Here is a 14,174-nt window from a genome sequence, read left to right on the forward strand (position 1 = left end):
TTTTTTAAGACTCGTTTATTGTGCCCTCTAGTGACAAAGATGGCTACTGTATGTCCATTTTCTTGCAAGTCAGTCTATGGTCTTGCCACCAACACTGGTAAGCATGCTGATGCTGTCTGTCCTAAAAAACCTTGTGCATTTCAGAAATGTGTTGTCTAACTCTTGAAGTCTAACGTTTTTCTCTGTTTGATGATGTATCTGACATGACATTCCTAGATGGATTCATCACATTTAGATATATTTAGCTAATAGTATGCTATTATAAACAAGTGCTCTAAGACTGTGTGTGTATGTGTTTGAAAGACAGGGGGAGCAAGAGGGCATGCACATGTCCCTAAGATTGTAAAACTATACACATGTCATCAATGCTTAACCACAAGGCCTCCCTGTTTTGACACGTGAGCCCATAACTGACTATCTTGATCAAAGGCTAAAGTTCTATGGGACTTGCTTACCATTTAAACCCAAATTAACTTTTGTTCGAGCCATTTGCCACTATGTCCTCTTCTAGGCTTCTCCTCATAACAGGGCTGCTCGCAGTGTCCTGCTTGCCTGCTGTGAGTTGAGTTTTATTCTCTTTTTATGGATTATTTATGTTGACAATTAGCTGTTTTTCGATGGATGTAGATGTTTATATTGATTTGTACATTCTCTTTCTGTCTGCTGTGAAGGTTCATGCAACATCTGATGTGCATGGTAAGTTATGTTACAAGTTGAAAGAGAGATGACATGATTTTGACTTTTAAGTTAAGCTTTACTATGAGAATTTCCCTTACAGAGGTGGAAAGTGAGCCCAATGAGAACCCTTATCTTAACCTTGGTGAGTTATGATCTTTTGACATTTTGAAATAGTAATGTATATTTTATACTATATATATATAACTGACAACCGTGCTGCACCATTACATTGTTTTTGTGGCTTATGTCCATTTCAGGAGCTAAAACTCCTCTGATGGAAGGAGATATGGCCATACCAGTGAGTCTCTTTCAAAGGCACTGTTACTGTGTGTCGTTGTGTTAGTCCTGTGACTCCGCAGCATACCAATCCAAGTCCTAATCGTTATTTGTTTTATTTTTATTTATTTTTTTCATTCACAGCTTGGCCGTAATGCTCTCCTAAACACAACATACAGATGGACATTTCCTATCCCTTATATCTTATCTGACGACCTTGGTAAGTTTATAACTATTTTAATGCTACAAGTCATGGCTGTAATTAAGCTTTGTTATTCTCATAGCAGTTTTGTGGTGTATCAGTAATTCCAGAATAACCTTTGCAAAGTTTTAAATGCCACAAAAGTATTTTCTTAGGAGATGATTGTGGCAGATTGCACCATGACTGACAAAATTCTCTTTGGATTTATGTAAGCATTGATGATAATGATGTGTGTTGATTCATTCACATTGTCTTTTAGATCTGAATGCCAAAGGCTGCATCTTCCAGGCTTTTGAGATGTATCGCCTCAAATCCTGTGTTGACTTCAAGCCTTATGAAGGGGAAAAGAGCTATATTAAATTTGTGAAACAAGATGGGTATGGCTTGGTAGTACTCTTTTACTGCTCAGCACCTTCAGTGTTATTTATGTCATTTTGAAACTCACCTTCTGTATAGACTATAGTAATACCTACTTGTTGCTTCCTTGATAGACTTCTGTATTAGGCCACAAACCTAATCCAGTCCGGTGAATTGTTCATTTGTAAGAATTTGCCCATCATGTATCAGTCCTCTAAACAAAAATTTAAATGCAGCACATTTGTTTTCCATTTTCCGTGATTTGAAGTAAAAGATTTTTCTTCTGTACACTCAAAACGCTTATTTCTCTCAAATTATGTTCACAAATGTGTTAGTTAGCACTTCCCCATCACCAAGATTATTTATCCACCCGACACGTGTGACATGCATGTTGCATTCTGATTAAAAAGCACTGCATAGATGTCCCTTGGACTTGTCACAATAAAATGGCACTCTAGAATATGTAGTTTTATCACACAACCCAATGCCACTGATGTCAAGTCTTTAGGGACCGTGGACCTTGCATTGTCTGCAGGAATATCTACCAGAACGGTTGCTTGTCAAGTTCTCACTAGTACTGATTTTTTAATACAACTGATCCTTTACTTAAACTAATGAAAAATGGGAGAATGTTGCATTTATATGCAGTTCACATACATCAATTATGTAAAATTATAAATGTGAAATTAACAACACCTCCTTTAACAGTGAGTTATATTTTTTACAGTTGTTGGTCCATGGTTGGTGACCAGCAGGATGGTCAGTTGCTCTCTCTGGGTCCTGGTTGTGACCATAAGGCTGTGATTGAACATGAGTTGCTGCACGCTCTAGGTTTCTACCATGAGCAGTCCCGCCAGGACCGAGACGACTATATCAACATCGATCTCACCCAAGTCATTGATGGTTTGTTCAGTTTTAGAGGAGCATTTCTGCACAGACTATTAATAGGGATTTTCCTTTGTAATAACAACTAATTGTTTTACCTTACGATACAAAACAATCTGATTTGTTTTTGCACACAGGGTTACAGCATAACTTCAATAAGTACGATGACGGCTTCATCACCGACCAGAACACGGCTTACGACTATGAATCTGTCATGCACTACCGTCCCTTCTCCTTTAACAAAGACCCCAACATTCCCACAATCACCACCAAGATTCCCGATTTCTACAACGTCATTGGCCAGTACCTGGACTTCAGTAAACTGGATGTGTTACGGATGAACAGGATGTATAAATGCCGTAAGCAAAGCCTCAGTCATTATAGTTGTTTCTGCCCGGAATGTGTTCTATTACACTTGCTACTATGGAGACAGTTTACTTAGTGAGTATTTCTCATGTTCCTGAAAGTGCTTGCCAGGTCATGTTGATCCTATACAAAGGACTGGCAGTGTATGTGCTTTTAGTTAAACAATAGTACATTTAAAGGTGTTTGTATTTTAGCTGTAACTGAACGATTGTTTTGTCTCCTGTTTTATCCTGCTTTGATCCTGAGGTATCTTAACAGCTGGTAGCAGCCGGTTATAGCAGATAGTGGTAACTGTGTATCCTACAGAGTTAAATTGTTTTACACAACATACAGTATTAGCTACTGCCGCTTTCTGCTGATTTACCCTAGTTGTGCTTTATTTGCTGTTTTCAATATACAGCATGTTAACCTTTTAGTTTTCCGTGTTTGTCACTGTGACATTTCTAAGACTAACTAAAGACTGGACTTTGTCCAGACCAGTAACTTTGCATGGTGCACTTTCTCGACACCTCGTTATGCTTTTAGTGTTTTTTTCATGAGAGTGTTCTGCTGTAGCCTCCTCTCTGACACTGCTGGACCAGTGCTCCTTCGAGTACACCAACATCTGTGGGATGATCCAGAGCGCCACAGAGGAAGCAGACTGGACCCAGACGCTGAGCAGCCCGGGCTTTGAGGACCACACCCTCGCTGGACAATGCAGAGGTCAAAGTTCAAATCATTCGAAATAGGTGAAATGTTCAGATTCTAAACAAACCTGAGCACCTGTGCTGTTAGTAGACCTGAAAGTGAATTTGTTAAAAAAAGTAAGGCATTGCAGAAACAACTATAGACAAATGTTATCTTTTCAATCGGGTTTAAAATCTATAGTGAGTTTCAAGAAAGGATCTGTGGATTTCAGATGCTGGATACTTCATGCATGTGAACACCTCGATTGGAAAGGCAGAGGACTCGGCCCTGCTTCAGTCTCGTCTGCTCTACCCGAAGAGGAAGCAACAGTGCCTACAGTTCTTCTACAAGATGACCGGCAGTGTGAAGGACAGGCTGGTGGTCTGGCTTAAGATGGACGACGGTACAGGGACAGTGCGCAAGCTGAAGAAAGTGCATACAATTTATGGTAATTCTAATTTATTTCCGTGCAGTCACTTGATGATATCAAGTAGTAATTAATACTTTTGTTGTTCATCAGGTTGATCATGTTTATAATTTTTTTGTTGTTGGTGGGGGCGGGGGGGGGGGGGGGGGGGGTACAAAGAAAAAAATGCATTTTTGAGTGTATGTGGCAGGGTTTCTTAAGTAGATCAACGATGAATGTGACCCATATATGACTTTCTAATCTGAGGAGCTCAGTATAAGCAACTGTAATTTTACAGTTACCAACAGTTTTTAGAGTTTTGACAATTGTGTGTATGTGTGTGCCTCTTGCAGCTGATGCTGACCATTCCTGGAAAATTGTGCACGTGCCAGTGGAAGTTGATGTCAAGTTCCGCTACGCCTTCCAGGCCGTGCGGGGCGATCCAGCAGCAGGCGGTGGTATCTTCATCGACGACATCACCCTGACCGAGACGCGGTGCCCCGCCGGCGTGTGGCGCATCCCGAACTTCTCTCAGATCATGGCGACAGCCACCACCAGCACGACCCTGGACAGTCCTCGCTTTTACAGTCCCGAGGGCTACGCATATGGCGTCCGCGTCAAGCCGTTGTCCGACTACACGGACTACACGGGCAACTACACAGGGCTCTACTTCCACCTGCTCAGCGGAGAGAACGACGTGGTGATGCAGTGGCCCGCCGTCAACCGCCAGGCCACTCTGGTGGTGATGGATCAGGACCCTGACGTGAAGCTGCGCATGTCCACGGCACGCAGCCTCACCACCGACTTGATAAAGAGTACGTGTGATTTTTTTGTCATCTAATAATTCGGCTGTTTTCAATAGCAGGCCATGTAGTAACAGAGGATCACTATGCTGCAGTATTCAGACTCTCTTGCCACTCATGCTTATATAATGCTGGTGCTGTCAATGTCTTTATCAGCGCCTGATGGCAAAGTTTGGTGGGACAACCCCTCAAAGGTGGGAACCTGGGACGCAACAAACAAGTGGTTCCGCAGTGAGTCCAGGGGTTGGCGAAACATGGTGAAACACTTTGACCTTAAACGACGGAACTATCTGAAAAACGATGACCTCATCCTCTTTGTGGACTTTGAGGGTAAGCTGCTTAGCATATAAAACAATGGCCCTTGTCGGATCTGTTTGTCTTGACCCAGAAATGCCACCACTGCAAAATATGAGTTTGAATTAATGTCTCAAATAAGACATTAATGTGAAGAAATGTGTGAAGCTGTTACATTCCTATGCCAATATGAATTCTGTGACATGCTAAGAAGGAGCTTGCCATAGTCATTTGACATTGGACATTGACATTTTTTTCTTTGTATTTCTAGATCTAACACCGTTGATTAAGACAGAGGTGCCTGTTGTACCTAATCCATAATGTTATAGGTGAGTATCAAGTTAGATGATTGATTGTATACTGTATATACAGCTCTAGAAAAAATGAAGAGACTGCTGCACATTTTTTTGATGTCATCCTATGGTTGCTGAATTTGACATTCGAATGAGTTGTTAAGAGACCACTGCAAATTTGAATATGACCGTCAACTCATTTGAATGTCAATAGAATAACGTCAGAAAAATGTGCAGTGGTCTCAATTTTTTCCAGAGCTGTAGTTCTATATATATAGTCAATGGATACATACTGTTGTTGTCCTACTCTGTTTTGCATGACAGATTTGCATAATGTCAAAACAGGAGGCAGTGCTGAAGAAGTCTGAACACCACATTTTGATGACCATCCTAATGCACATGTTTTTATGTTGCCCATTAATGTTGTCTCCCTAAATGTTTTTTGAATGTTAATTAAAGATTTGAGAAAAATGTTTGAGTCCTTGTCGTTTGTGGTCCGTGTTTATTGGAAAGTAAAACATGCATATGATATGTCACTGTATTGTCTGGGCTAATAATTACTCGTAATTAGTACTTAGTGTGCTATTCAATTTTCAATCTACAAAAAAGTGTTGGGCATAGGAAAGCCTATTTTCTGTACCCTCACAATATCTGTTTACCCTTGCATTTCCCGAAATCTTATCTACAGTCAGATAGTGTGTGAATTTCCATGATATGGTTGTGTAACAATTAGCTTTCCAGTCATAAAAAATAACTCTCTTAAATCCCTGGCTTTGGAACCATGGCTCAAAGTTCTGATCAAGGTTCTGATAAAGCACGGATAGAATAAGAAGGGTGTGGATAGAGGCTGGGAGACCAGTGTCCAGTGTGTGGTGATCTGTCTGCTCCTTCAACATGAGGCTCCTGGGCATCGTCTGCAGTCTGGCTCTTCTCAGCCTATCCTCCTCCTTCACCGTAGGGCTGCTCTTTGTCTCTCTGCCTGTTTCTGGGAGTGTCAGTCAGTGGCTTCCCCTTTGTTCTATGTCTGTTTATCATTGTCTTTCATCAAACTCTCTCTCTATGTCTGTCTGTCTGTCTCTGGGTGAGTCAATCAGTGGCATTGCCCTTGTGTCTGTGTTGGTTCATCATTGTCTTTCAGCAAACCCTCTCTCTGTCTGTCTGTTTGTCTCTTTGACTGTCTTTGTCCTCACTCTCCCTTTGTTGTCCGTGTCTGCATCCATGCAAGTCCTTTTAAGGTATTGATCAATCGATTTGATTATTAGTTCTTAATGAGGCAGTATGCAACAATTTTTGCATTCATTTGCAAACATTTTTAAGCATGTTTTTTGACAACTCATATCAGTATTTTCAGATATATTTTCCATGGCATATGGACATGCGATAATTGCTTTTGTTTTGTTTGCTGGCTAGGCTATGCGTTAGGAGACAGATTTCTAGTATTCATCCAAAATTCCATACTGTGGTGTTAAGTTTTTATTTAAAAAATGTTTATTTCCATCACAGGCAAGGAGGCTGGACAAACAGAAATGTAAGATGAAAGAATAAATGCTTAATCGTTAATGCTGAGAAATTGTAAATATTGTGTATTAATAAATATCATGACAACGATTACATTCATTTAGTTTATACAAAAATGAATTAAGTGAAGTGATGAATATCTCTGCTTTTATAAATCTGGTGCGGCTATGGTTTTAATGTTATGTCATCATGGATCACAGCTCATGCCATTGATGAAGATGGTCTTATCAGGAGAGATATCCCATTCATCAATAAAGGTATGCTGTACTATGTATGACTGTTCATCAGTTGTGTTCACATACAGTATATCATCACTTTGTGCAAATTAACAAAACAACTGGGGTTAATATGTATATGCAGTAGTTCTATATGAAATCACCTTCATTAATGTACAGTACTTTAACTAGGTAAATATTGAATCCAAACAGAAATTCTAGAATTAATAAATGTTTCTCTTGTTTGGCAAAGGATTGAAAACTCCGGTTGTGCATGGGGACATTGCCCTACCTGTGAGTATACCTGCACCAAAGACACACTCAGTCATAAAGGGGAGAAAATGAAAAGCTTACTAATAGCAATTTGGAATGTAAAAAACTGAACTTTGCCTTTAGCTACTCATGGTGATTTTAATGATAAAATAACATCACTAGAACAGACAGTGATATTGATCAGATTTATTAATGGTTGTTAATGGTTACCAACTCAAAGGTCAAAGTTTTGCACTAAACTCATTCAGGGTAATAAACTATTTATATGTTTATTGTATTGAGAAAAATTCTCAAAATAATTCTCAAAATATAGGCATGGGCACCCCTCACCTACTGTACAATAAAAATAAATTCTTGTTATTTTGATGTTAAAGTCTCAACCCACAGCGTATTAGTTGGACCTTCATTCATCTGTATGTAATACATATGCAGTATGGTCCCCCCCGCATGTTATGGTGTAGGCAGGATGCTCACTCATGTAATGCTCTCACCCTATGCAACTGTGTAGAATGAATCTTACTGTCACACACACATCAGGAAATCTCAACACACATTTAGCTCTGTGCACGACCACAGCAGGCTACCTCCTTTTGACAATAATCACCAGTGTGTGAGCGCTTTGGGATGCACTCTGTGCATATAAAATACAATAAAAGTGACTTGACTTGACCACTTCTCATGTCCCAGTCATAATGCTTTGAGAGGTTGTGTAGAGTAGGCCTAGTCTACACAACCTCTCAAAGGAGTCTTTCTTTGCTAACTATCAAGCAAAGGTTGTGATTGACAATGTCCACTTCCACACCGTCTCATCATTTATTTTTCCCCTCATGGTCAAACATTTGTGTGCCCTCAACATTGTTTTTATGTTGTATCTATATACTGTATAATCTAAATGTTTATATATTAATAATTCAGGAAGTTGTGCACTTCTGGTTGCCACTTTTTGAGAGTAGCCTGTCTCAAACTCTCACATGTTTGCTGTTTTAGCCTGGTCGCAATGCACTGATTGACAAGGCCTACAGATGGACATTCCCCATACCGTACATCCTGACCGACTCCCTTGGTAAGGTTTTGAGTTCTTTCGCTATCCCAGAAAGAATACCAGCACATAACATCAGTAAGCCCAGAGCTAAGCCAAGATGGCTAAGTCAGTTGACCTTCAATGCTCTTGGTGTTTCAGATCTGAATGCTAAGGGGGTGATCCATCAGGCGTTTGAAACCTACAGACTCAAGTCCTGTGTGGACTTTAAACCTCATGAAGGAGAGGCGAGCTTCATCAAATTTGAAAAGCTGGATGGGTATGTTACCGTTTATTGGTTGTATCAAGGCCATAGTCATGATGTCAATATTGTGGGGGGGGGGGGGGTTGTTTGATGTCATTATCAAACATCGAGCGCATGACGCAACAAGGTGTTCCTAGGTTTTTTAATCAGTCATGGGTGTGTTTGGGGCGTAACATCATTTAAACCAATGAGAATGACATCTGTCATTCCCTTTAGTGGCGCAAAGCACAATGTCACATAAATGCATCGGTATTTTGACATTCAACGGCGCATTTGAATGGAAGGAAGGAGGCTGCTTGCCAGACCGTATGGAATAGTCATTCCACTAAAACCATGTTTTACTAAAACCTAGGATAGCCTTCACGCATTTGCACTTCTCTATTATTTGAACTCATTGGAAAAGTGAAAATACCTTCACCATGGTGTCAGTCAACGACAAGACACTTATATGCAATTACTTTCACCATTGACTGACAATGGGTTACCATCGAAAACATAGGCTGGAAAAAGCAACACTTACCCTAATATTGCTCAAATGACTGAATAAAAAACATTTATCCTGCAGAGGAGTTGCTTATATCTCGTGACAGTGTGTCTTCAGCTGTGCTCCATGCGTGTCTCTCGCCTCTCCCCTAATCACTTTTAACCGTCATTACCAATGCAAATGATGGTGAATAACTACTCATGATGAGATGTACAGTATTTCGTAATATTCAAATTCAAATTGTAATCGTGCAATTTGTAATGTTTTGCATGGACGTGCGCTGGTGTGCGTTCATGGATGATAGAAGGATGGTGCGTTGTGCACCCGCCAATATGACTGTTGACAATGCGCTCTTAAAATAACATATAAACAACTCGCCATAGACTTCTGACCAGGTGTACAAGAGTGATTTTTAGACAATGCGCTAAGCCACTCCCTAAGTTGTTAATTGCCACACCCCTGTGCGTATTGTTTAAAAAATAAACGTTCAAAATAAGAAAATATACTTTGCACTGGGTGGAAAACGAGTTTTGCGCCATGCGCCAGGGTGCAAAATATGGCCCACAGACATGGATGGATTAAGAATGGGCACAGATGCACAAAGCCCCCCCCCCCCCCCCCAGTTAAGATGTAAGATTTTTTTGTTTTAAATGACCCTTTAAATGATGACTTCTGGTGAGTTTTGTGGAAAGAGAAGAGAAGAGCGGAGAAGAAGCAACTTCATGCAGAGGCTTGTATATTTTAAAATAAATTACAAACCTGTAGCCTATAAGATTTGTATTTGTATTTTTATTGTATTCTATTGTATTTTATTGTGCTGGCGGCTAATCACACAACTTTAACGTAGTTTGAAAGGGACAGGATTCAGGAATAGGCTACTAAGGCCCCTCTTCTGTCTGACTCACCTCACATTAACCCATGCATAGCCTGGTTTCTGACAGAAATTACGTTTTGTTTCAACATGTAGAAACACTACTACAACCTTTATTTGGTGAATGGAGGTGCAAACAAGTTGTGTGCCGTCGCCACATTTGAGTACTACGTTTTGCCTGGCTGACAATGACTACAGCCCTGGGTTGTGTGAGTGGTGAATACAAATATCTTGGTGTATTCACTTCAGTGTTTTGTAGACGGTACCACGTAGATAAATATTTTGAATTTCGGTATCTGAGGTCTTGTTTCACCTTTTTTATGCATGATGGCAGCAACTGGATCTTCCTTTCATTTGTTTTCCCAGCTGCTGGTCGATGGTTGGAGACTTGAAGGAGGGCCAGCAGCTCTCCCTGGGCGAGGGTTGTGACTACAAAGGCACCATCATGCATGAACTCCTCCATGCCCTCGGCTTCTATCATGAACAGTCCCGCACTGACAGGAACGACTATGTCAACATCTGGTGGGATCAAGTCCTGCCCGGTGAGCTCTTATCATAACAGAAATGAGGGTGGCAAAGAATAGCAAAGGGATACTAGAATTCTGGTTAGGCCATAAGAGAACCTCTGTCCACAATGCAGCTTCATTCCCGCTGAGTAGGTAAAAATGATGCTTTACCATTTAATCTGGATTTCAACATTTGCAGTGTTCTGTGTCTGTCTTTGACCTTCAAAAAGAATAATTCCCAACAAGCATCAATATAATGTCCGTCAGTGTTTCTGTCCATCTGTGTTTCGTTCTGTCTGTCTTCCTAATGTATTTATGTACCTTTTGAACTGTATGTCCCTTGCAGGTATGGAGCATAACTTTGACTATTACGTCGACACCTACATAACAGACCAGAACACACCATATGACTATGAGTCCATCATGCATTACGGCCCCTACTCCTTCAATAAGGACCCAAATTACCCCACCATCACAGCCAAGGACCCTGAGATGACCAAGTTGCTCGGCCAGTACAATGACTTCAGTGATATGGACCTGCTGAGGCTGAATAGGATGTACAACTGTTGTAAGTGTTCAATGTTGATAGTAGGAAGTGATAAAGGCTTTTACCAGAGAGGGTTGAAGCAGATCAAGGTTCTTTGTTTTTACATTGTAATTTTGCATTTGAATTAATAAATATTACAGTGCATTCTTCAGACCTTCCTGGATGGATGGATGGATGGATGGATAGAGAGATAGATAGATAGATAGATAGATAGATTGATTGATTGATTGATTGTAGTGTATTGTATTGTGTTGTGTTGTGTAACTGTTAAATTCACTTGTTTGACCAAATGATTGCTTGTGGACTTGACTTAAGTCTACATTCCCTCCAGCTGCTCCACTGACTCTGCTGGACCAGTGTGCTTTTGAGTCCAACAGTGTGTGTGGAATGATTCAGAATGCCAAAGACAACGCAGACTGGACCCTCACACGCAGCTCTCCAGCGGAACATGACCACACTCTGGTGGGACAGTGCAACAGTGGGTACTCCCTTAAAACTGTCAAAGTAAAGAAAAGCAAAACGAATGGGATTTCATTGCTGTTCAAGTCTGGCAGAAATTGGCCTATTTGATCTCCACTAGAAAGCACAGCAACAGTGGCGTGAAGTGTTATGACATCACGGGATCTGAGATGTAAACAATGAGTTCTTTGACTCTGCCTCGTCCATTAATTCTGTACATCCTGACACCTCGATGCTCATTATCCCTTACATAGCCTAAAATGTACACGGCATGAAATGGATCTTATAGGTTGAATGAAATGTGACTTGCATCTTGTGTTGTATGAAACACATCATCTGTGCCATGTTGGTTTCAAGTTGCCAATAGTGAATTCTTATGTGTAATGACTGACTGGTCATACTAACAATTTGTCTTGTCAACCTTAGATGCTGGATTCTTCATGCACTTTCCCACAAACATGGGGCTTCCTGATGACTCAGCATTTTTAGAGTCCAGGATCCTGTACCCCAAAAGGAAGCTCCAATGTCTGCAGTTCTTCTACAAGATGACTGGAAGCCCGAAGGACAAACTTGTGATTTGGGCCAAGAAGGAGGACTCCAAGGGGAAGACCCTTTCCACTACAGCAGCTGCCACTTTCATCGGTGAGAAAGGGAGATTTCAGAGTTTTGAAGCTTTATTTTCTTTCTGTTTTTGTTTTCTTATTTGAATAATGCCATTTTAAATGGGTTATATTGTTTGAACGGTTGATCATATAAAATGGCAGTATAAACTGTATTACAGTGATGAAAAGAGGATGATCATAATGAATCTCACAAGGCATGGTTGCAGTATTGATATTTTCAAGTCAAATAATGAAGTCTCTCATTACTTTCCTGGTTCTCAAGGTGATGATGACCACTCCTGGAAAATTGCACACGTGCCTTTCAACATGGATGGCAAATTCCGCTATGCCTTCCAGGGTCTCCGCGGAGACCCGTCTAGCTCCCGGGGTGGCATCGTGATCGACGACATCACTTTGGCTGAGACGCGGTGCCCGAGTGGCGTTTGGCGCATCGCCAACTTCAGCCAGCACATCGCCAACATGGCCCCGGGCGAGTATCTCCAGAGCCCGCGCTTCCACAGCCCAGAGGGCTACGGCTTCGGCATCCAACTCGTCCCCAACTCGGAGGTGTACTCCGGCTGGATGGGCGCCTTCCTCCACCTCACCAGCTGGGTGAACGACGGCGTGCTTCAGTGGCCAGCAGGGAACCGACAGGTCACCATAACGGTACTGGACCAGCACCCCGACGTGACACGCCGCCAGTCCTTCTCCTACAGCTTCACCACACAACGCATGCAGTTCATACCTGGTAGGTCAACGAGTCCTGCTCTGAGATTTAGATTGACATCAGGACCAGAACGGAGTTAGCATAAGAATACAGTCAAGAATGTCAAGAACTTGGTTGGTTTTCTGTCTCTTCTCTATACAGGATTGTATTGTGTTGAGTATTGATGACAACGATCTGTTCTGTTGCTCCAATGGCTAGGTACCAATCTAAACTTCTGGGGCAAGCCTGAGTTAGTGGGGACGTACGACCCTTCCTGCGATTGCTACCGCGGCCCGACCTGGGGTTGGAACGGTTTCTTCTCCCATTATGAGCTGCAGCGGAGGAGCTACTTGAAAAATGATGATCTCATTCTCTTCATCGAGTTTGAAGGTGAGCACTGATGATGAGCAGCAGCAGCAAAAGTCACTTGATTTGGGGTCGGGTCAGACGATGTTACTTTGCTCGCCATCTCTGTGGTGGTAAAATTGTCATATTTGTATTTTGTGTGTGTGTGTGTGTGTGTGTGCGTGTGTGTGCGTGTCACATGACTGAACCTTGAGCAATTGAGCCTTGAGCACCTGTTAAATTTGTGTCCTAATATTTATTCTGAATTGTGGATAAAGAAGTAAAGTGTGTGTGTGTGTGTGTGTGTGTGGGATGCACTTGGATTAGATTTTGCTCTAACAACCATGATCACATTTTGCAGATCTCACCCCTCTGGATAATCTTGTTCAGCCAAGAGCAGGCACTGTCTGAGAAGATTGAGAAGAAACTTTCACAGTAAATAATCAGTGTTTTAGGCTCTCATTACCAAATGTCTTGCACTTTTAGAAGTAAACATTCATAAATAAATAGGTGTGTAACCATGCAGTCCCACCCCAACTAAAACTAGCTTCCTGATGCAAGGGAACACTGCACCATTCTGTAGTCACAAGTTAACACCAAGAGAGCTGGCACTTTTATTACACATTAGTGGCTCTGTCTCGAACACTTCACTGGATTTGTCCTTAACACTCATGTAAACAGTGTGTAAGTTAATGCATAACCCAATTGTCCCCTCCATTACTGATTTTCTCCCAATCTCATGAAATGTAAGTTGAAATGTAATCACTGAATCACCTCAACTTTGTTTGTATGTTACTTGCCCCCCATTGAGAATGAACAGTTGTATAAACTACTCCCATTACTCATTAAAGTGCTATCTACTGAATGAAACATGTCATGTCTTACTTACAACCATTGTCCCACACCTACACAGCACACAAGTAAAACATTTTCTTATTAGTTAGCTGATGGCCCTAAATGACAAAATATTGAATGAAATATTGAAAGAAATTTTTGAATTTATAATTAATAAAGACAAATGCAACACTGGTCATTATACAAACCCTAGGCCTACTGAACTGCTATTCTTATTTTTTTGGCTTGTGTGACAATTCATAGTTCACATTTATCAACTTCTAGTCCTGAGAATACCATTCGAA

General features: G+C 41.2%; 2 protein-coding genes across 3 annotated transcripts; both read left to right on the forward strand.

Moving 5' to 3' along the window:
- The first annotated feature begins 35 nt into the window (after window positions 1-35).
- Window positions 36-5,697, forward strand: mep1a.1 (meprin A, alpha (PABA peptide hydrolase), tandem duplicate 1). Of its 2 annotated transcripts, XM_042096374.1 has the most exons (15): window positions 36-97; window positions 512-557; window positions 672-696; window positions 779-820; window positions 936-976; window positions 1,099-1,174; window positions 1,416-1,533; window positions 2,241-2,416; window positions 2,536-2,757; window positions 3,320-3,466; window positions 3,663-3,878; window positions 4,190-4,651; window positions 4,796-4,969; window positions 5,205-5,262; window positions 5,572-5,697. In XM_042096374.1, exons 1-14 carry the CDS (start codon window positions 51-53, stop codon window positions 5,252-5,254), a joined length of 1,842 nt encoding a protein of 613 aa, XP_041952308.1. In that variant the 5' UTR covers window positions 36-50; the 3' UTR covers window positions 5,255-5,262; window positions 5,572-5,697. The 2 variants fall into 2 exon arrangements, with proteins under 2 accessions (XP_041952308.1, XP_041952309.1); XM_042096375.1 differs by lacking the exon at window positions 36-97 and having other exon boundaries at window positions 373-557.
- Window positions 5,698-6,089: 392 nt separating this feature from the next.
- LOC121712253 (meprin A subunit alpha-like) lies at window positions 6,090-13,900 on the forward strand. The gene is made up of 13 exons (XM_042096377.1): window positions 6,090-6,180; window positions 6,730-6,754; window positions 6,945-7,001; window positions 7,213-7,253; window positions 8,220-8,295; window positions 8,413-8,530; window positions 10,237-10,412; window positions 10,723-10,944; window positions 11,255-11,401; window positions 11,809-12,024; window positions 12,268-12,732; window positions 12,910-13,080; window positions 13,397-13,900. Exons 1-13 carry the CDS (start codon window positions 6,121-6,123, stop codon window positions 13,444-13,446), a joined length of 1,824 nt encoding a protein of 607 aa, XP_041952311.1. The 5' UTR covers window positions 6,090-6,120; the 3' UTR covers window positions 13,447-13,900.
- Window positions 13,901-14,174: the final 274 nt, after the last annotated feature.

The sequence above is a fragment of the Alosa sapidissima genome, chromosome 6 (genome assembly GCF_018492685.1).
Source record: "Alosa sapidissima isolate fAloSap1 chromosome 6, fAloSap1.pri, whole genome shotgun sequence".
NCBI lineage: Eukaryota > Metazoa > Chordata > Actinopteri > Clupeiformes > Clupeidae > Alosa > Alosa sapidissima.

What these genes read in the sequence shown, in the direction of transcription:
- mep1a.1 (XM_042096374.1), top strand. Translation starts at nt 51, where the DNA reads ATGTCCATTTTCTTGCAAGTCAGTCTATGGTCTTGCCACCAACACTG. An exon ending in AAGGAGATATGGCCATACCA is followed by an intron (nt 977 to 1,098) that starts GTGAGTCTCTTT and finishes TTTCATTCACAG; the next exon opens with CTTGGCCGTAATGCTCTCCT. An exon ending in GAAAGTGCATACAATTTATG is followed by an intron (nt 3,879 to 4,189) that starts GTAATTCTAATT and finishes TGCCTCTTGCAG; the next exon opens with CTGATGCTGACCATTCCTGG.
- LOC121712253 (XM_042096377.1), top strand. Translation starts at nt 6,121, where the DNA reads ATGAGGCTCCTGGGCATCGTCTGCAGTCTGGCTCTTCTCAGCCTATCC. An exon ending in AAATTTGAAAAGCTGGATGG is followed by an intron (nt 8,531 to 10,236) that starts GTATGTTACCGT and finishes TTGTTTTCCCAG; the next exon opens with CTGCTGGTCGATGGTTGGAG. An exon ending in GAATAGGATGTACAACTGTT is followed by an intron (nt 10,945 to 11,254) that starts GTAAGTGTTCAA and finishes CATTCCCTCCAG; the next exon opens with CTGCTCCACTGACTCTGCTG.